The sequence below is a fragment of the Rhincodon typus genome, chromosome 14 (genome assembly GCF_021869965.1).
Source record: "Rhincodon typus isolate 14 chromosome 14, sRhiTyp1.1, whole genome shotgun sequence".
Taxonomy (NCBI): Eukaryota; Metazoa; Chordata; class Chondrichthyes; order Orectolobiformes; family Rhincodontidae; genus Rhincodon; species Rhincodon typus.
In genome coordinates, this window is record NC_063345.1 from 46848097 (window position 1) to 46869571 (window position 21475).

The following is a 21475-nucleotide window of genomic DNA, read 5'->3' on the forward strand; positions in this document are numbered from 1 at the left end:
GCTCCCACTTGTGTGACAATTTTATTTTATTATTATTTTATATCTGCTGGTTTGAGAGGACAGGAATGACAGAACTAACCCCAAATTTTACAGGCCAAAAGGAAGTGATTAAAAGCATATTGTGTCCTTTATATTCTATGTATTTTGTGCATAATGTCAGGTTTCTCATTAGAAGGAGTAGAAATCAGCTATACAAGTTTATTTTTGCACTGAGCACAAGCAACAAATAAAAGGGACAGAGCCCAAGTTGTTACCCATGACCTGAGAGTCACAACATACATTCCCAAAATTTCCTCATCGTCATATAATACACAATTTGAAAGGTTATTTTACTCCATTTTGATGTTTCAGGCAAATGCAGAGACTGGCGTTATCCCTCCATATAAAGGGGAATTGGTACTTTCAATAAAATATATTCCAATGGCTAAAAACGTTGCTGCAGACAAGACTAAAGGTAAGATGATAACAAATGTTGTTTGCTGGTTTACATCTAATTGATTCACCACACGAGGAGTTTCCATACCTGGGCTGCAATCTATTATGAGCAAAACATGTAATACCCAAGAACAAAAACAGAAGTTGCTGGAAAAGCTCCACAGGTCTGGCAGCATCTGTGAAGAAAAATCAGAGTTAATGTTTCGGGTCCGGTGGCCCTCCCTCAGAACTGGGGAAGGGTCTCCGGACCCAAGACATTAACTCTGATTTTTCTTCGTTCATGCTGCCAGACCTGCTGAGCTTTTCCAGCAACATCTGTTTTTGTTCCTGATTTACAGCATCCATAGTTCTTTCAGTTTTTATTACGTAATACCCAAGACTCTGTCTTTCCAGTAGGCAAGACCTAATTGCGCACAGGCACACTTTTAACAATACCAGATGTGCTATTTATGATTCAGTTGGTCACATTTCATCCAAAGAGGGAAACTTAAGAATTGTAAATGTATTTTTTGATTTCTGTAACAGTTTGAGACAAGACGACAAGATTAGTACCGTTTTAGTGCCAAGCACCAATGAAATCCAATAAAGTGGGCAAGTGACTAACTCCTAATTGCCTTGTTAATGATGCCTGCTTTGTGTGAATTAGCCAGCTTACTGTCTCCATACATAACAAATTACAAACATAAGAATGCCGTGTTTTCCCTTACTAACTGTGTCACTAAATTGTTCCATGAATAGCGTTATCATTTTGAATGCAGCTGACTTTTACCCATGAGAATCATTTTGGGTAAGAATTAAAAATAACTTCCAGCAGAAGGTTGAGCTACCTTTATCATCTTGCTAGATGCAGTCTTATCAACGTGCAACGTAAAGCCAAGTCTTGTAACTGCTATTATCTCTTACAGGAAAGAAAACTGTAAGGTCAGCAGAGGGTGGGGAACTATATGTGTGGATTAAGGAAGGCAAGAACCTTACACCAATGAAAGTTGGAGGGACGTCAGACACTTTTGTCAAAGGGTAAGAGTCAGCAATGTGTTTCTGAACAATTTACTGTAGCTAAGCTAAATATCCATGTTTAAATCAGGTGGATCTCTTCATGTCCTCCAAACATTTGTGAGCAGGAGAGGAGAATGACTGAAATATGAAACAGAACATGGAAAATTTCAAGAGAAAAGTCTCCCACTTTTAAATAACATCACAAATTATGGCCCCAGATTTGCTTGCCATTTTTTTCTTTGACAGGTTTGTGCCTTAAAATGACGGTTGTGGTATTATTGCAGGTGATTGCTCAAATGGGATTCAGTCTGCTGGTTTCTGCCCCATAAATACTGTCATAACTACAGCCTTTTAAATACTGTGGCCATAACAGCAGGTCAGAGGTTGCTAGATGACACAAGTCAGGGCGTGGAATGCTCCTCAATTGCCTAAACATATGGAATGCCAATTACATTCAAGAAGCTTGACACCCTCTGGTTCAAGGTGGCCTGTTTAATTGGCACTCCATCCACCAGCTTCATTCCATTCACCAACAGTGTACAGTGGCTGTAGTGTACACCATTTAAAAGATGCATCACAGCAACTCCCCAAGACTACTTCATACTAATCCCATGACCTTAACCATCCAGATGGCAGCAGATGCAGGGGAACACCACCATTCGTAAGTTCCTCTTCGGTCCAAATACCATGCTGACTTGGAACTGTATCTCTGTTCCTTTACTGTCGTTAGGTCAAAGTCTTAGAATGGGAATTCCAACAGCACTGGGGGTGTATCAATGCCAGATGGACTACAGCTGTTCAAGGGGTGGCCCATGACCACTTTCTCAAACAATTGTTGGCCTTGTCAGCAACACCCACATCCCACAGAAGGTTAAAATCTATATTGATATTGCTTGAATTATGATCTAGAGCCTTCTATGTATGTATTCAAATAGCAGAATTGTTTTAGTTTGGAGTCTGCAAGGTGAAGAAACTTCTGAGAAATGTTTGGTGAGAGCTGTTACAGCACTTTCCCTTGCACCTGGATGGAGCTTGACTGGCCTCTGACAATCCATAACCCCACGAGAATATTTTTGATTTCAGATGGAGCTATTGCCTATTATATCTCTGGGGTTTCTGGTTTTTGGTGCCCTGTTGTGATCTCCTAAATGCCATTTGCAAGCTGAGATGTAAGGCTGAATGCTACTGCCTTAAGAAACAATCTTGTTTGGCTATAATCCAGCCATCACCATTCAATTAGTCCTCGAGCTGCATGCTTATTGATCACACAGTTAGGTGGTTTCAGACAGCTGCATGCATGCTAAAGCCTATGACCTGGGGGGGCAACTTGCAGGTGGTGATGATGCCTTTGACCTTCCAGATGGTAGTGGTCATGGATTTGAAAAATGCTGTCTAAGGAGCCTTGATGAATAGTACACACTGCTGCCACTGAGCATCAGAGATTGAGGGAGAGAATGTTTTGAGGATGTGGTACCAATCAGGTCGGCTGCTTTGTTCTAGGTGGTGACAAGCATTCGGTCACATTCCTGACTTGTGCCTTGTAGATGGTGAAACAGTTTTGAGGGGTCCAGAAGTGAGTTGCTCACTGCAAGATTCCTAACCTGTGACCTGCTCTTGGATCCCCAGTACTTATATGGCTAGTCCAGTTCAGTTTCTGGCCAATGGTAAAGCCCAGCATTTTGATAATGGGGGATTTGGCAATAGCAATGCTGTTGAATGTCAAGGGGCAACGGTTCAATTCTCTCTTGCAGATAGTCATTGCCTGGTACTTGTGTGACACAAATGTTACTTGCCACCTTTGGGTCTTGGGTTGTTTCAGTATCTGATGAGTCATGAATGATGCAATCGTCAGTGAACATCCCCACTTCTGACCTTATAATGGCGGGAAGGCCATTGATGAAGCAGTGATGATGATTGGGCCAAGGATGATGAACTCTTAGAGGTTCCCTGGAACTGAGATGACTCAGTCTGAGACATGACTGCCAAACAACATGGAAATTTTTGTCTGATTCCCATTGACTCCACTTTTGCTAAAACTCCTTGATGCCATACACAGTCACCCTGCCTCACTATGCCGAATATTACTGTAACCAGTGGAGAGCTTTTCTCTCCGATTCCCATTGACTCCAGTTTTATTTAGGCTCCTTGATGCCACTCTCGGTCAAATGTAGCCTTAATGTCAACTGCAGTCACTCTTGCCTCTGGAATTCAGCTCTTTTGCCCATGTTTGAAACAAGGCTGTAATGAGATCATAGTTGAGTGGCCGTGGTGAAACCAAAACTGGGTGTCACTGAGCAAGTAAGAGAGTCAGAGTCATACAGCACGGAAAGACCCTCCGGTCCAAGTCATCCAAGCCCACGATGTTTCCCAAACTAATAGTCCCACTTGCCTGCATTTGGCCCATAGCCCTCTAAACCTTTCCTTTTCATGTACCTGTCCAACTGTCTTTTAAATGTTATAACTGTACCTGCATCTACCATTTACTCTGCCAGTTCATTCCACATAGGAACTAGCCTCTGTGAAAACATTGCCCCTCATGTCTCTCTTAAATCATTTTCCTCTCACCTGAAAAATATGCCCCCTAGTTTTGAACTCCTCCATCCTAGGGAAGAAACCTTAGCTATTCACCTTATTTATGCTCCTCAGGATTTTATAAACCTCTATAAGGTCACCCCTCAACCATCTCTGCTGCAGTGAAAAAGGTCCCAGCCTATTCAGCCTCTTTTTATAACTCAAATCCTCCTGTCCAAGTGATATCCTGGTAAATCTTTTCTGAACCCTCTCCAATTTAATAATAATCTTCCTTTAGTAGGGTGACCAGAACTGTACACAGTACTCCAAGGGTGACCTCACCAACATCCTGTACAACCTCAATGTGATGTCCCAACTCCTAAACGCAATTGTCTGAGCAATGACGGCAAGCATGCTAAACGCCTTCATAACTACCTGTGATGCAACATTTAAAGAACTACGCCTCCTAAATTGTCATCCAAATCGTTTTATATAAATGACAAAAGTGGACCAAGCACCGATCCCTGTGGAAAACCACTGGTCACAAGCCTCCAGTCTGGAAAAACAACTCTCCACCACCATCCTTTGTCTCCTACTATCAAGAAAATTTTGTAACCAGTTGGCAAGCTCTCCCTGAATCCCATGTAGTCTAATTTTTACTAATCAGTCTACCATGCAAAACCTGGTCAAAGGCTTTACTAATGTCCAGGTAGACAATATCTATCTCTCTACCCTCAATCATTTTAATTACATCCTCAAAAAAACTCAAATCAAGTTAATGAGGCACTGCTTCCCATGCACAAAGCCAATTTTGACTATCCCGAATCAGGTCCTTGCCTTTCCAAATGCACGTAAATCCTATCACTCAGAATCCCTTTCAACAACTTACCCACCACTGATGTCAGACTCACTGGTCTGTAGTTCCCAGGCTTCTCCTTACAGCCTTTCTCATATAAAAGACACAACATTAGCCACTGACCAGTTCTCCAGCACCTCACCTGTGGTTATAGATAATACAAATATCTCTGCTGGGGACACTGCAATTTCTTTCCTAACATCCTACAATGTCCTGGGATACACTTGATCATATCCCAGAGATTTATCCACCATCATGTTTTTGAAGACCTCCAGCACCTCCTCTTCTGTAATATTTTCAAGATATCAATATTTATTTCCCCCCAAAGTCCCTAGCCTCCATTTCTCTCTCCACAGTAAAAACTGACGCAAAATATTCATTTAGTATTTCTCCCACACAGATGACTTTGTTGAGCTTTAACGAGCCCTTAGTTGCTCTTTTTACTCTTAATGTACTTGTAGAATCTCTTTGAATTATCTGTAACTGTATCTGCCAAGCCTATCTCATATCGTCTTTTTGCCTCCTGATTTCTCTCTTTAAAAAAGATTATTGCTGAGCAGGTGCTGCTTGATAGTATTGTTGATGACACCTTCTATCACTCATGATTGAGAGTAGACTAATGGGATAGTAATCAACTGGGTTGGATTTGTCCTACTTTTTGTGTACAGGACATATCTGGGCAACTTTCCACATTGTCAGGTTGATGCCAGTGTTATAACTGTACTGAAACATCTTGGCTAGGAATATGGCAAGTTCTGGAGCACAATTGCTATTGCTGTACTATTGCTGTAGTGCTGTCAGGGCCCACAGTCTTTGCAGTAGCCAGTGCTTTTGGCCAATTCTTGGTATCATGTGGAGTGAAGAGATTTGGCTAAAGACAGACCAAGATGCATCACACACTTGGCTGAAGATTGCAGCCTTATCTTTTGCACTAATATGCATTATTCTCCCATCTTTGAGTTTAGGGATAAATGTGGAGCTGCTGCCGCCGCCTCCTCCATGGAGTTGCTCAGTGGTCTTCCACTATTCATGACTGGATGAGGCAGGGCTTAGATTTATCCTTTGATTGTGGAATCACTTGGTTCTGACTATCGTTGCTGTTATGCTGTTTGACAAGCAAGTCCTGGCTTGTAGCTTTACCAGGATGATACCTCATTTTTAAGTATGCCTGATGTTGTTCCTGGCATGCTCTCCTTCGCTCTCATTGAACCATGGTTGATCCCTGACTTGATGGTAATTGTAGAGTGGGGATACGCTGAGCCACAAGGTTGCAGATTATGTTCAAGTATAATTCTAATGCTGCTGGTGGTCTACAACATCTCATAGATGTATGATATTTCTCCCATTTAGCACATGATAGTGCCACATAACAGAATGGAGAAGCTAGATACATCAATGGCTGGCAGATTGGTGAGGATGACATCATATTTTTCTCAGTCAGTTCCCTCATTACTTGGCAGAGACATTGAAATCCCCCACAAGAACAGAAGTTGCTGGAAAAGCTCAGCAGGTCTGGCAGCATCTGTGAAAATAAACAGAGTTAACGTTTTGGGTCTGAGGAAGGGTCACCGGACTTGAAACGTTAACTCTGATTTTCTTCATAGATGCTGCCAGACCTGCTGAGCTTTTCCAGCAACTTGTTTTTGTTCCTGATATACAGCATCCACAGTTCTTTCGGTTTTTATTGAAATCCCCCACCGAGACTACGTCCTCTGCCTTTGCAACCCTCAGTGCTTCCTCCAAATGGTGTTTAATGGGAGAAGTACTGTTTCAGCAGCTGAGGGAGTGCAGTACATAGTAATCAGCAGAAAGTTTCCTTGAGCATGCTTGACCTGATGGCATGACACTTCAGGGGTCCGGAGTCAATGTTGAGGACTCCCAGGGCAACTCTCTCCCGATTGTATACCACGACACCGCCACCTCTGCTGGGTCTGTCCTGCCGATGGGACAGGATATTTCCAACTATGGTGATGGTGGTGACTGGGATGTTGTCTGTGAGTGTGACTCTGTCAGGCTGTCGCTTGACTAGTCTGTGAGATAATTTCCCCCAGGCATTAGGAAGGAGGACGTTGCAGGGTTGCATATACCATTATTGTTTGTGATATCTAGGTCAATGGCAGGTTATCTATCCAGTTTCATTCCTTTTCCAAAACATTATAGCAGTTAGACACGACTATGGGGTTTGCCATGCCATTTAAGAGGGCTGTTAAGAATCAACCATGGTGCTGTTGTCTGAAGTCGCAAGAATGTTAGATTGGATTATAAATGGCATTTCTATTTTATCAATATTGCTCTCTTCTGACTTAGAAAAGTGAGGAAGATCTATAATAATTTTCCTTAGAGTGTTGCTAGATTATAACTAAAGACAATCTTAATCTCTGTTTCAGGTATCTACTACCATTCAGAACGAAAACATCTAAACGGAAAACTCCTGTAGTGAAGAAGACATTGAATCCTCACTATAACCACACCTTTGTGTATAGTGGTATAAAGCTTGAGGACTTGCAGCATGTTTGTCTGGAGCTGACCGTCTGGGACAGAGAACCCTTGTCCAGCAATGATTTTCTTGGAGGAGTTCGCCTTGGAGAAGGAAATGGTAGGAGAACAGAGGTTGGGAGGGAAGTGAGGAAGGATCTGACCTGAATTTCAATAGATAATTCAATAGATAAATTGGTATTTATTGAGGTCAGGTGAAATTTACAGAAAGAATGAATAATGGTGAGACTAATGAAACTTACCAATTTTTACACAATAATTTAACAGAAACTTGAGGCAAGCACATTTAGACGTCAGAGCCTAGATGTTATGCATCATGCGCCACACTATGCTGCACTGTAAGCTACTCAAAAAAACAGCATCTTAACATATGCATCCCTATTCAAATATATTGAATGTCATTTAGTTCCTATACTTGCATGGTATATTTGAATGTATCGCAGTATGGAAAGGTGCAGTCTACTTCAGTCTTTGTGATAAGTCTTAATTACTGGCAAACAACCACTGTGGCATTGAAATTTAACATCTAGCAGTGTGGAATCTTATTTCTCCATATAGCAATTGGAATTTTAAAAAGGTAAATATAACAACAACTTAAATGTTTCATCTCTGTTTCTAGTTTGTTTACTCTAGCAAATTTTGACATTTAAACTCACTTTGCTTCCAGTTTCAAGTTCTGCACTGTTCATCAGTGAAATCTCTGTTAGCAGAAGCAACTGTGTGAAATTAAGTACCCACGTCTCAGATGCCCTTTAGAGACTACACTCTAGCAGTTGATCTTGGGTCTCTAGCTAAAGCAACTTTTAATGCAAAAATTCATAGAAATTAAATGGCCTGAGAAAAGGACTGGTCTGTGTTCACTGGTTCTAGTTAATTCTAGCCCATTGGCTTCTTCAATCTTAATTTGTTCAAAGATTGGTGCGGGAGGAATGAGTTTGAATTCATGGGACATTGGCACCAGTACTGGGGTAAGAGGAAGCTGTTCCTTTGGGACGGACTACACTTGAAGTGTGCTGGGACCGGAATACTTGCTGAATTGTATAACTAGGGCTTTAAACTAAATAGTGGGATGGGGAGTGGTTCAGACTCATGAAAATTAAAAAAATCAAACTAAGGAAAAAAACAAGACTGTAAATTAGAGATGAGTCTGATTGTTACCAGAAAATAAAAGGAAGGTAAATTTAAACAACCTCTCCTAGTCTTGTAACTACTTTAATCTAATGAAGCTAATTAAGTAAACTGGTTAGATCTGGTTCTTGCGTGTCTTGTACTATAAAAACAAAGCGTATAGTGCTCCCAGCATGAGTGTGCAATCGCTGGGAGCTGAGCTAAGTGAGAGTTTAGGCAAGTGGGGGAGGGAGGCATTGATGTGTCTTGTTCTGGCCATTTTTGCAAGGCTGCTGGTTAGATCTAAGATTGGGCTTAGGTGAATACCAGGCTTTGTTGAGGAGGGCAAGCAGTGACCAGATAAGGATAGGACCTTTTTTTCTCTAAGTCTGCTTTGCCTAAGTCCGCTGGTTGTTAAAGAGGCGGAGATGGCAGTCAGTGGTATGCTCCTCCTGTCAGATGTGGGTCATTGGAGAGCAGTTGACTGCAAGAAGTGCGTCTGGTTGCAGCTCCTCTCAGACCACGTGGATCGGTTGGAGCAGCAGTTGGAAGCACTGAGGAGTATACAGGAGGCAGACAGCGTGATAGTTAGTAGCTTCAGGGAGGTAGTCACACCGCAGCTACAGTCAGGTAGACAGGCGATTGCCAGGAGAGGTAGGCAGGTAGTGGAGGAGTCTCCTGTGGCTATCCCCCTTTCAAATGAATATACTGTTTTGGATACAATTGGTGGGGGTGGGGGTGGGGGTGGGGATGGACTCTCAGTACAAAATAGAAGCAGTTGCCAGATCTAACTCAGGGCACAGACAGGCATCTCTACGGTCACGAGCGAGATTCCAGAATGGTGTGTTGCCTCCCTAGTGCCAGGATCAAGGATGTCTTGGAGCAGTTGCAGCAAATTCTCAAAGGGGAGTGTGAGCAGCCGGAGGTTGTTGTACACTTAGGTGCTAACAACGTAGAGAGTAAAAGGGATGAGGTCCTGCAGAGTGAATAAGGAGTTAGGCAGGAGGTTAAAAAGCAGAACTTCAAGGGTCGTAATCTCTTGATTTCTCCTGGTGCCGGAGACAGTAGGAATAGGACAGATGAATGTGTGGCAGGAATTCAGATTTTTGGATCATTGGAATCTCTTCTAGGGCAGAGGTGACCTGTACAAGAGGGATGAGATGCACCTGAACTGGAAGAGAACTAATATGTTGAGGAGATTTGCTAGAGCTAGTCCGGAGGGTTTAAACTAGTCTGGCGGTGGGGTGAGACTCTTAGCAGTCGTGAGACAAGAGAGAAGGTTGAGGCTGGTACAGAAGTTAAACACAGCAAGCTAAATAGACAAGGCAGGCAAAAGCACAGCAGGGAACAAGGGAGACCTGATTTATTTCAATGCAAAAGGCCTGACAGGTAAGGCAGATAAACTCCAGGCATAGATGGGAACATGGGACTGGGATATCATAGCTATTACAGAAACATGGCTGAGGGAGAGACAGGACTGGTAGCTTAATGTTCTGATATATGGATGCTAAAGGAAGGACAGAAGGGGAGGCAAAAGAGGAGGGTAGTGGTGTTTTTGAGTAGGGAAAACATCACAACAGTACTAAATATTTTCCTGCAGAATCATGCAGTGAAGCTATCTAGGTGGATCCGAGAAATGAGAAGGGGGTGATCACTGTGATGAGATTGTACTATTGGTCCCTGAATAGTCAGCAGGAAATTGAGACGCAAATATGTAGGGAGATTGTAGGTAGCTGTTGGAATAATAGGGTTGTAATAAATGAAGATTTTAACTTGCCAAACATAAGTGGGACTGCCATAGTGTTAAGGGCTTGGATGGGTAAGAAGTTGTAAAGTGTGTTCGGGAGAACTTTCTAAATCAATATTAGATGGCTCTACTAGAGAAGGGACAAAACTCGACGTCCTCTTGGGAAATAAGGCAGAGCAAGTCACTAAGGTGTTAATGGGGGAGCACTTTGGCACCAGTGACCATAATTCTGTTAGATTTAAAATAGTTATGAGATAGGCATGAGATAGCTTTGGCAGATAAGGTTAAGGAGAAGCCAAAGAGATTCGCCAAGAATATTATGGCCAAAAGAGTAACCACGGAGAGAAAAGGCCCCTAAAAGATCAACGAGGCCATCTATGTATGGAACCACAGCTGACAGGAGAGATCCTAAATGAACATTGTCAGTATTTACCGTGGAAGCTAGGGAACTCGGAAATAAATATTTTGATGTCTTGAAAAGAGTTATTACAGAAGAGGTGGTACTGGAGGTCTTAAAATGATGAAAGGTAGATAAGTTCCCAGGACATTGTAGGGCCTTAGCAGAGATATTTGTATCATCTACTGCCACGGGTGAGGTACTGGAAGACTGGAGTGGGGGGCTAATATGGTGCCATTATTTAAGAAAGGCTGCAAGAAAAAGCCAGGGAATTACAGACCAGTGAGCTTGACATCAGTGGTGAGTAAGTTGTTGGAGGGGATTGAGAGATAGGATCTACATGTATGTGGAAAGGCAAAGACTGATTAGGGATAGTTGACATGGTTTTGTGTGTGGGAAATTGTCTTACAAACTTGATTTGAGTTTTTTTGGGGAGGTGACTAGGAAGGTAAATGAAGGCAGTGTGGTAGACGTTGTCTATATGAACTTTAGCAAGGCCTTTGACAAGGTTCCGTATGGTAGACTGGTTAGTGAGGTTGGCTCATATAGGATCCAGGGAGAGCTAACCAATTCAATACCAAATTGTCTTGATGGTAGGAGACAGAGGGTGGTGACAGAAGGCCGTTGTTCAGACTGGAGGCCTGTGACCAGCAGTGTGTTGCAAGGATCAGTGCTGGATCCACTGTTGTTCGTCACTTATGAATGATTTGATTGAGAATATAGGAGGCATGGTTAGTAATATGCGGATGACACCAAAACTGATGCTGTAGTGGACAGGAGGGTGGTTATCTAAGAGTACAACGGGATCTTTATCAACTGGGCTGAGGAATGGCAGATGAAGTTTAATTTCGATAAATGCAATGTGTTACATTTTGGTAAGTCAAACCAGAGCAGGACGTACATAGTTAACGGTAGGGCCCTGGGTAGCGTTGTTGAACAGAAACACCAAGGGATGCGGGTACAGAGTTTCTTGAAAGTGGCATCACTGGTGGACAGGGAGGTGAAGGTGGTGTTTGGCATGCTTGCCTTCATCAGTCAGAGCACTGAGTACAGGTGTTGGGATTCCATATTACAGCTGTACAAAACATTGGTAAGCCACATTTGAAGTACTATCTACAATTCTGGTCACCCTGCTGTAGGAAGGATATTATTAAACTGGAAAGGCTGCAAAAATAAAATTACAAGGCCATTACAGAGACTACAGGATTTGAGTTGTAAGGAGAGGCTGGAACAAAAGGCTGAGGGGTGACCTTTTTGAGGTTTATAAAATCATGAGGGACATAGATGAATTGAATAGCTAAGGTCTTTTCCCAAGGGTAGGGAAGTCCAAACCTAGAGGGGCAATTTTTCACAGAGGGTGGTACATATATGGAGCGAGCTGCCAGAAGAAGTGGTAGAGGTGAGTACAATTACAACATTTAAAAGACTTTTGAACAGGTGCATGGAAGGAAAAGTTTAGAGGGATATGGATCAAATGCTGGCAAATGGGACTAATTCAGTTTCAGAAGCCTGGTCAGTGTGGATAAGTTGGACCAAAGGGTTTGTTTCCATGCTGTACAACTCTGAAGGGACAAAACATGCAAATATCATTTTAGACAAAGAAACTGTACAGGAGTGGGGAAAATTGACAGTAGGACAAAGTTAAAGGCTTTGAATCTGAATGTGCGTAGCATTTGGAATTAATGAGTTAACAGCAGAAATAGACACAAATGGACATGATTTGGTGATGCTTACTGAGATGTGATTTATAGGGAGACGTAGGATTAGGAGTTGAATATCCAAAGGTACTCTGTTTTGGAAAGATAGAAAGAAAAGGAGTAGCTATGTTAGTAAAGGAATATAGTGCTGTATTGAGAAATAATTTGGGCATTGGAGATAAGACATTGAATCAGTATGGGTAGAAATACAAAATAGTAGGAGAAAGCAGTCTCTAGTGGAGTAATCAATAAGTCCTCTAACCATAGTTCCACAATAGTACACAATATAAACCAGGAAATTCTGCAGGCTTGTAAGAAAAGCACAACAATAATATGCATTTGGACTGAATTAATCAACTAGGCAATGGTAACCTTGAGGGAGAGTTCAGAGTGTATTGGAGATTGCTTCTTAGAGCAATATGTTGGGGAACCAACCAGTGAGCAGGTTATTTTGGACTTAGTATTATGTCATGAGATGGGATTCATTAATGATCTCATAGTAAAAGATCCTTTGGGAAGAGCGATCATAGTGTGCTGGAATTTCAAATTCTGTTTGGGATGTCTCACAAAAGTAGTTGCATAGGCATAAGAACAGATATGGCCTTTAGTGGATTGAGTTGAAAGACTAAAAGGGAAAACAGTTGATGTTGTGGGAGACATGTAGGGAGATATTCAATTCTTCTCAACTGAAATATATTTCAGGAAGGAAGAAAGATTCTAAGAAAATAGCACCCATGGGTAATCAAGGAAGTTAAAGCTAACAGAAGGGCAAAAACTAAGGGGTATCATATTGCAAAGGTCAGTGGCAGGCTTTAAAAGACCAACAAAGGGTTACTAAGAAGGTTCAATAAGAGCGAAGGTTAATTACAAAAGAAGCTTGGCACACAAATATAAAAATGGATAGCAAAATGTCCATCAGTATATTAAAAGGAAGAGAGTGAATGTTGGTTTCTTGAAAGATGAGACTGGGGAGTTAGTGAGGAACACAAACAGCAGAGACACTATATCAATATTTTGCCTCAGTTTTCATAGTGAACGACACTGAAACCATTCCAAACAGTAACAGGTAAAGCAGAGACTGTAGAAAAGGAGGAAGCCCCCTGACAACAATCGCTATCACTTGGGGAAAAGTACTCAGCAAACTATTAGAATTGAAGGCAAACAAGTTGCTAAATCTATTGACTTATACCCTAGAGTCTGAAAAGGAAGTGGCAGCAGAGATAGTGGACGCATCCTTTATAATATTCTAAAATTCCATGGATTCTGCAAAGGTTCCAGTGGTTTAGAAAAACGCAGTGCTCTTATTCAAAAAGGGAGAAGGGCAGAAATTAGGAAACCGTAGATGAGTTAGTTTAATGTCTGTCACTGGCAAATTATTGGTATTCATTAAGAAATTAGTAAAGAGTCATTTGGAAAGTCAAAATGCAATCTGTCAGAATCATGGTGATTTCATAAAGGGTAAATCATGTTTGGCTAATTTGCTAGAGCTCTTCAGTGATGTAACAAGCAAGGTGAATGATGGGGATCCTGTAGATGTTGTATATTTGGATTCCCAAAAGGCATGTGTTAATGTGGCTACACAAAAAATTAATATCCAAGGTAAGATCACATGGGGTTGGGGTAATGTTAGCTTGGATAGAAATTGTCTAACAGAAAGCAAAAGCATAGTCTGAATAAATGGGTCTTTATCTGGTTGGCAAGATGTAACTAGTAGGGTTTCCACAGGGTTTGGTCCTCAGGCCCCAACTATTTACAATTTGTATTGATGATTTGGATGCAGAAATAGAATGTACTGAACCCAAACTTCAGATGACAGTAAAATAGTTACAATAAAGAAATAAGATATTTATAAACGGAAATGGACAGATTAGGTATATGGGCCAAAATTTGGCAGATGGAGTTTAATGTGTATAAGTGTGAGGTTATCTGTTTTGTCAGAAGAATAAAAAAACTTTATCTAATTGAAGAGCAACTTCAAAATGCTTGGTACAGCAGGATCTGGGTGTTCTTGTGCATGATTTGTAGAAAGCTAGTATGCAGGTATAGCAGGTTATAAGGATGGACAGTGGAATTTTAGTGTTTGTTGCAACACATTGGTGAGCCTACAATAAAAACCGAAAGAACTGCAGATGCGGCAAATCAGGACCAAAAGCAAAGTTACTGGAAAAGCTTAGCAGGTCTGGGGAAGTTCTGAGGAAGGGTCACTGGACCCGAACTGTTAACTCTGATTTTTTCTTCACAGATGCTGCCAGACCTGCTGAGCTTTTCCAGCAACTATGTTTTTGTTCCTGCAATATAGAGTACTGGGTATAGTGTTGGTCCCTTTATTTGAAGGATGTAATTACATTTGAAGAGGTTCAGAGAAAGTTCACAAGAATGAGAGAAGATGTAGTTGAGGTATATAAAAGATGCTAAAGGGAATTGACAAAGTAGATGTGGTTTCCCCCTTGTTTGACAATGTGGAATGAAATGTCCTATTTTTAAGCAAAGGGCTGACTGATTTAAAAGAGATGAGAAGGAATTACTTCACTGAAAGTGAACCTGTGGAATTCACCAACTCAATGTGGTGGATTTTGGGACAGTGAATAAATTTAAGAAAGAGGTAGATAGACTTGTATGTGGTAATGGGGACAGGATAGGAAAGTGGAGTTAAGACTGAAATGAAATCATCCACCATTGTATTAACTGGTCCAGGCTCGAGGGGCTGAATTGCCTACTTCCGCTCCTAATTCTTATGTAATTGCTTATATAAATTGTTGAGAAATCAATTCTATAGGGTATCTAAAACTTCTGTGCTGTAACTTGTGACGTACATCCCCTGACTCAATATTTTGCACAATTTATTCCAGGAATTAGCAACGGACAACAAGTGGACTGGATGGATTCAACAGGGGAGGAGAGCAACATTTGGCGAAGGATGACGCAGTACCCTGGTTCGTGGGTTGAAGGAACATTATTACTTCGTCCACACATGACTGGGCACAGCTAGTCAGGGAACAACATATAGAAGTTTATTTCCAGATAGTACATTCTGAATTACTAGATTGCTACCAGAGAATTGGTCGAGTTCTTTGGTTTAAAAAGAAATATTGAAGGCATATTTTATCCCTGAAACAACAAAATTTCTATCACACCAACATTTGCTGCCAAAATGGAGGGAATATCTTTGATTAGAAACATATAGGATTAGTTCCAGGAATTCACAGAAACAAGAATGAAACTTGTACTAGGTTTAGATCTGACTATGTCAAAGGTGAAGGAGAAAAGAAAATTTTATGTTAAGAAAATTGATTCTTGCAGCATGTATGCATTTGTTTGTGCTTCTTTTCCTTGCCATGTCTAATAAGCCAGATTAGTAATGAAGGTGACCATAGTAAATTCAGTCCCATTCCTTATGTTTAATTATTGGTTAGATCATTGGATATGGATCTCACATTCGGATATTAACATTTTGGCTACTCATTCAAACTACTGCTGTACTTCACGTTGGTTTTGTTGTAGGAAATTGTTAGTTGGAATTTTCTTTTGCCCCCACCAAGACCTAAACATCAGTGATATTCTCTTATTTATCAGAAAACTGACTATTGCCTCCACACTAATTTTAATCAATCTATGCAGAGCTGCTATTAGACACCTCTGGAGCAGGTGGGACCTGAACCCAGGTCTCCTGCCCCAGAGGTAGGGAACACTACCACTGTGCCACAAGAGCCTTACTCTGTGGCAAATTTGTAATGTCAGTATTCATTTCAGATTCAACAATCAGAATTAAATAATTGCCTTCTCTTCCTCTAATTACATGCATTGCCACAAGATTGTGAAGCTATCGCTGCTGCAGATACACACCAAACAGTCAGATGTAATCAAAATAGCACGCCAATAGTGAAACTCTGAGTCTAAGTCAACTTGAGAAACTAAGATAGAGATTGTAATTTGTTTAGTTTCAATCCAGAGATATTCACATTAAGTGGCATAACAAAAACCTGTAGTTAAGGAAGACATTTATTTGCAATGTTCTACACTAATTTACTAAGCACATGGAACACAAGACTATATAGAAGTAGATTATGTAAAGTTTACTTGGGAGATGGAAGAGGTCAGGGTAACTGCAAATTTAACATATAATAAAACTGGGCTTCTTACACTTGAAACTAAATAACATGTTTGTATAACAATTCCTATTTTAACGAAAATGTATGCATTTAAATAAATTCACAACTTTGTTAAAATACCAGTGGTCTTTCAGATGGAGTGCAATTTTTGTTGTGCTTTAACCACAATGTTTCTTCCAAGCCTTAGTACCAATGCTGTTCATTCTCCTGGTTGATAATAAGGCCCAGGGTCAACTTCCATGCTTTAAATAAACCAATAATTATTGGTTTAGTCTGGCATGGTTCTTTTGTTCTATTCCCTCTCACCATTTCTATTTCTGCTGAGCCTTCCTCACTTGCGCTTTCCAGTGGCCTCCAAAGATGTCAAGAAATGGAGATTAGAACTAAAATTATGCCCATCAACAGCACATATTCTTGCATTACCAACACAAATCTTAACCTCGTGGCAGTTCACGGATTTAGAATAGTCTTAACAGGAAAAAAATAGCAAAAACATAATACACTTCAGCTTCAAGACCTACAAGGCTTGCAAACATTATGTTTCAAAAAGGGAAATAATTATGATGCAGTTATTTAACAAATTCCCAACAAGTTAAAAGATTAAGTAACATTTCTTCAGGCATCCAACTACAGCAACTTATGTGATATACCTTTGAGGGCTACCTTCATGATGTCATCACTGTATTGTGGGATGTGATCTAATGTCTTGGCCTCCATCTTACTGAATCAAATTGCAACATGACACACTGAGGGAAGCATGCTACGGTACATACAAATTGCTCAGCTTGAGTTCAGACACAGACATGCCCATGACTGTAGCGTATGGAGAAACCAGGTGTGATAATAAAAGTTAATCAAGTTCTTCAATACTGTGTGACCCAGGTCTCATATGTTACAGAAGCAAACATAAACATCACATCACAAAAGGTGAAGGCCATCAGCTACGGTAACAGTGTACAGGAAAGTGCCAATGCTACTTATAAAAGAATCCTCACTGAAGATTAGAGAGCCCTCGGATGACCAAACACAATAAGTTTATATGCACATGGTTCTCCAACTTGAATAACTAGGAGGCAGACTTACCTTCTTTCTACTTAAAGTTCAAAATCCACCCAACCAGAAGCCCTAACACAGCTTCAACCTAATTACAGACATAAAAGTTAAAAGCAAAACTTGCAGCTGATAGGAAGGGCGCAATGGTCCTGCAATTAGACTTTTAGGGAGCTAGGTAGAAAGTTAACAAACAGGATCTCAAATGCAGTAATCTAGAGATTACTGCCAGTGACTACAGGAATAAAAGGATAAGTCAAATGAATGTGTGGCTGGAAGGATAGTGCAAGGAGGGCTTTAGATTCCTGAGGAACTGAGACTGGCTCTGGGGAAGCTGACACCTGTACAAGCTGGATGGGTTGGACCTGAACAGAACTAGGACTGAGTTCCTCACAGGGTGTTTTGGGAGGGCTTTGAACAATCTTGGCAGGAATGTGGGAAACAAGAAAGAATAATAGAGGGAAAAACCAGGGTTTGCAAAATACTTGGAGATGTAGCTGACAGCAAGTTAATAAGGCAAGGTGCAGTAAGGGTAAAGACATACAATTTTAAATCAGAATTACTATGAATTTGAATGCACGTGGTATCCTCCACAGCCACATCCTATCCACATATTGATAAAGTTTTCTTCAGCACATTTGACAAATTGTTTGCCATCCAAGCCTTTAACGTTATGGTAGCCCCAGTCAATAGTTGGAAAATTAAAACCCCATTATTACAACCTTATAATGCTTACATATATCTGAGCTCTCTCTAGATATTTGTTTCTCAATTTCTCCCTGAATAGTGGGGGCCAATAGTACAATCCCATCAAGGTGATCTTTCCTTTCTTATTTGTAGTTTCTACCCATATATTTTCACTGGACAATTTTTCAGAAATTTCTTCTCTAGTTACAGCAGCGATGTTTTCTTTAATCAAAAACGCCACTCCCCTCCTTTCTTGCCTCCCTTTCTATTCTTCGTATAGAATCTAAACGGCCTGCCAGCCCTGTCCATCCCTCAGTCAAGTTTCTGCAATAGTTATGATGTCCCAATCCCATGTTCCTAAACATGCCCTGAGTTCATCAGCCTTACCTGTAAGACCCATTGCATTGAAATAAATGCAATTTAATTCTTCAGAGTTACTACGTTCTCTGACTTTCTCTTGTCTTTCTTTTCTATTTGCCTTGCTCTTTTCACATTCAGAACCTTCCTCAATCTTCCTATTTACAGTGTTACTTAGAATCCACTCCCCATTCAGCAATATAAAGTCTGCCTAAATGGAACTAGCAAATCTCCCTGCTAAGATATTGGTCCCTTTCCAGTTCAGGTTAAGCCCATCCTTTTTGAACAGGTATTTTCTGCCCCAGAAGAGACTCTCATTATCCAAAGGCCTGAATCCCTGAACAATACACCATTTAAGCCACTGATTTACCTCCTTTGCCCTTTTCCTTCCCTCATTCGAGCTTGGCATCGGGAGTAAACCAGAGATTACTACCTTAAGGTTCTATTTTTTAAATCTTCTGCCTAATATCTTATATTTACTTTGTAAAGCTTTAATCTATTCCCTAAAAATGACGTTCCTACCGACGTGTACAATAATTTCTGGCTTCTCAATCTCCCCTTTAACAATATGCTTGAAATGTTCAGAGACATCCTTAATCCTAGCACCTAGCTAAGAAAGCAAAATACCATCCTAAATTTACGTCCACTGCCACAGAAAATCCTGTCTGTGCCCCTGTCAGGACTGTCCATTGTAACAATTAGTCTTGCTGGTGTTTTTTTGAAAAGCGAGCATAAAGGATTGATGGGGGGGCAACACTGCTAAGTTGGTATACATGGACTTTCAGAAAGCGTTTGATACACGCCACACAATAAACTTGAGATGAAATTTATAGATCATGGAATAAAAAGGGCGGTAGGTAGTAGCGTAGATATAAAACTGGTTGAGTGATATGACACAGACAATAACGATCATTGCATATTTTTCAGGCTTGAAGGCTTGTAGTGGAGTTTCCCAAGAGTTGGTATTGGGACTCTTCATTTTCCTGATATATGTTAATCATCTTAATCTTGACGTGCAGGGGACCATTTCAAAGCTTGCAGATGACATGAAATTTGGAAAAATTGTAAACTGCAAGAACAGTTTAGAACTCCAGAAGGACACTGACAAGTTGCTGGAGTGGGCAGATAGGTAGCAAATGGGGATCAATGCAGAGAAGTGTGAGGTGATGCATTTCGGTGGGAGGAACATTGAAAGACGTGATAAAAATATGAGTTATGATTCTAAATGCGATGCAGGTGCAAAGAGACCTCAATTTATACATGCACAGATCATTGAAGATGCCAGGATAGGTTGAGAGAGCAATAAACACAATTTCTTTGATTGTGTGAACAGGGTGATAAAGTACAAGAGCAAAGAAGTGATATTGAACTTGTACAAGATAGTTGTTAGACCTCAGCTGGAGTATTGTGTACAGTTCTGGGTGTCACGTAGGAAGTATGTAAACAGATTGAAGTACAAAATCAATTTAGAAGAATGGTTCCAGGGATGAGAAATCCCAAATGAGGATAAATTGAAGAAGGTTACTCTTCTCCTTGGGGAGAAGGTGGCTAAGAGGAGATCTGACAGAAATTTTCAAAATCATGAGTGGGCTAGATAGAGTAATTAGCTAGAAACTGTTCCTGCTCGTAAAAGGCTCATATAGCTGCAGACATGATTTGCAAAAAGGCAAATGAGATGGGAAAAAAACATTTTCATACGGCAAGTAGTTAGGGTATAGTATGCACTGGCTGGAAGTGTGATGAATGAGTTTCAATTGAAGCATTCAATTGGATGATTATTTGGATAGTAATAAAGTGCAAGGGTATGAGCAAAAAGCATGTGATATGGTAAGTGCAGTTACTCAATTGAAGAGCTAGTGCAAATTCAGTGGGCTGAATGGCCCACTTTTGTGCTGCAACTCACCTACAATTCTATCTGTTCATGCCTATGATACATATCTGCTTGGGATTTCTTTGGAAAAAAGGGCATGTTGTGTTACGTCTCACAGCAGATATGCAATATACCTTTCAGAGATATGCCCATGATGTCATCATCGTATCATAGCATTTAACCTAAATGTACAAAGGTCTTAGTCTCCATCTTACTGAAGCCTCTTGCAAATAACATGCTGAGTCAAGGGTGCTAAAGAACATCTGAGTTGCTTAGCCTAAATCAAGGCACACAAGTGCCTATGAATATAGTATACATATGTAGATACTAGATGCTGAAATAAAAGTTACCCATTGAATTCTTCAGAACTACGTGACCATGTCTCACATTTGTGTTACATGAAATAAGACAAGCATCAAATCGCGATAGTCAAAAATAATTAGCTATCACTTCAGCAACTACTGTTAAATATATTTGTATACTTTATTTTTAAGAAATCCTTAAAATAGCAAAAGTTTTGAAAGGTTGCAACCTCAAGTTTTTGATTCAAAAATTTGGTTTATGGAAATCCATGTAAGTTTCTATCAGTACAGGAGATTTGTGTGGTGGAGTTTAGCTCATCCCCTTGAGTAAACTAAATATTTAACCTAAATTAAACATTCAAAATATATGGTATGAATACCTTATTGAAATTCCATATTTGTATGTACAAATATACACTCATTCAGAAATATGTGACAGGCCTTTATATTACTTTTCCATTTTATGTAGCTTATCTCTTGCTGAACATATATTGATTCAACAAATGGCTCCCTAACTGTCTTCACTGATTTCTATGTCAGTCAATATAATTTAGTCAACACAAGACTTTAATTAGCCTTGATATCACATCCAGTGTTGTCACTAATTATTAAATCCCTAACAGTTTAAATTTTGCTTAGTACTTTCTGTGGGCTGTTTGGAAGCTTATGTTAGTTGGCTTTTGCTGATATTCTTACAGTGAAGCTAATCTGAAATTTAGCAGATTAAGGCTAATTCTGCTCAATGCTTGGTGCCAAATAATAAATTTCTGTTTCAATTCTAACCAATGGCAAACCTGACGTTACAGGTGATGGGAGAGGCACACTTGGTTAATACTATAGGACACTATATTTTTTTAA

General features: G+C 40.4%; 1 protein-coding gene across 1 annotated transcript in view; it reads left to right on the top strand.

Moving 5' to 3' along the window:
• The window catches only part of sytl4 (synaptotagmin-like 4), an 82127-nt gene extending 65657 nt beyond the window's left edge, over positions 1–16470 (top strand). Inside the window, exons 15-18 of the mRNA XM_020519375.2 lie at positions 352–454; positions 1341–1452; positions 7186–7394; positions 15092–16470. Coding sequence (XP_020374964.1) covers positions 352–454; positions 1341–1452; positions 7186–7394; positions 15092–15231 — 564 coding nt within the window. The 3' untranslated portion in view covers positions 15232–16470. The remainder of the gene's footprint in view (positions 1–351; positions 455–1340; positions 1453–7185; positions 7395–15091) is intronic.
• The last annotated feature ends 5005 nt before the right edge of the window (positions 16471–21475 follow it).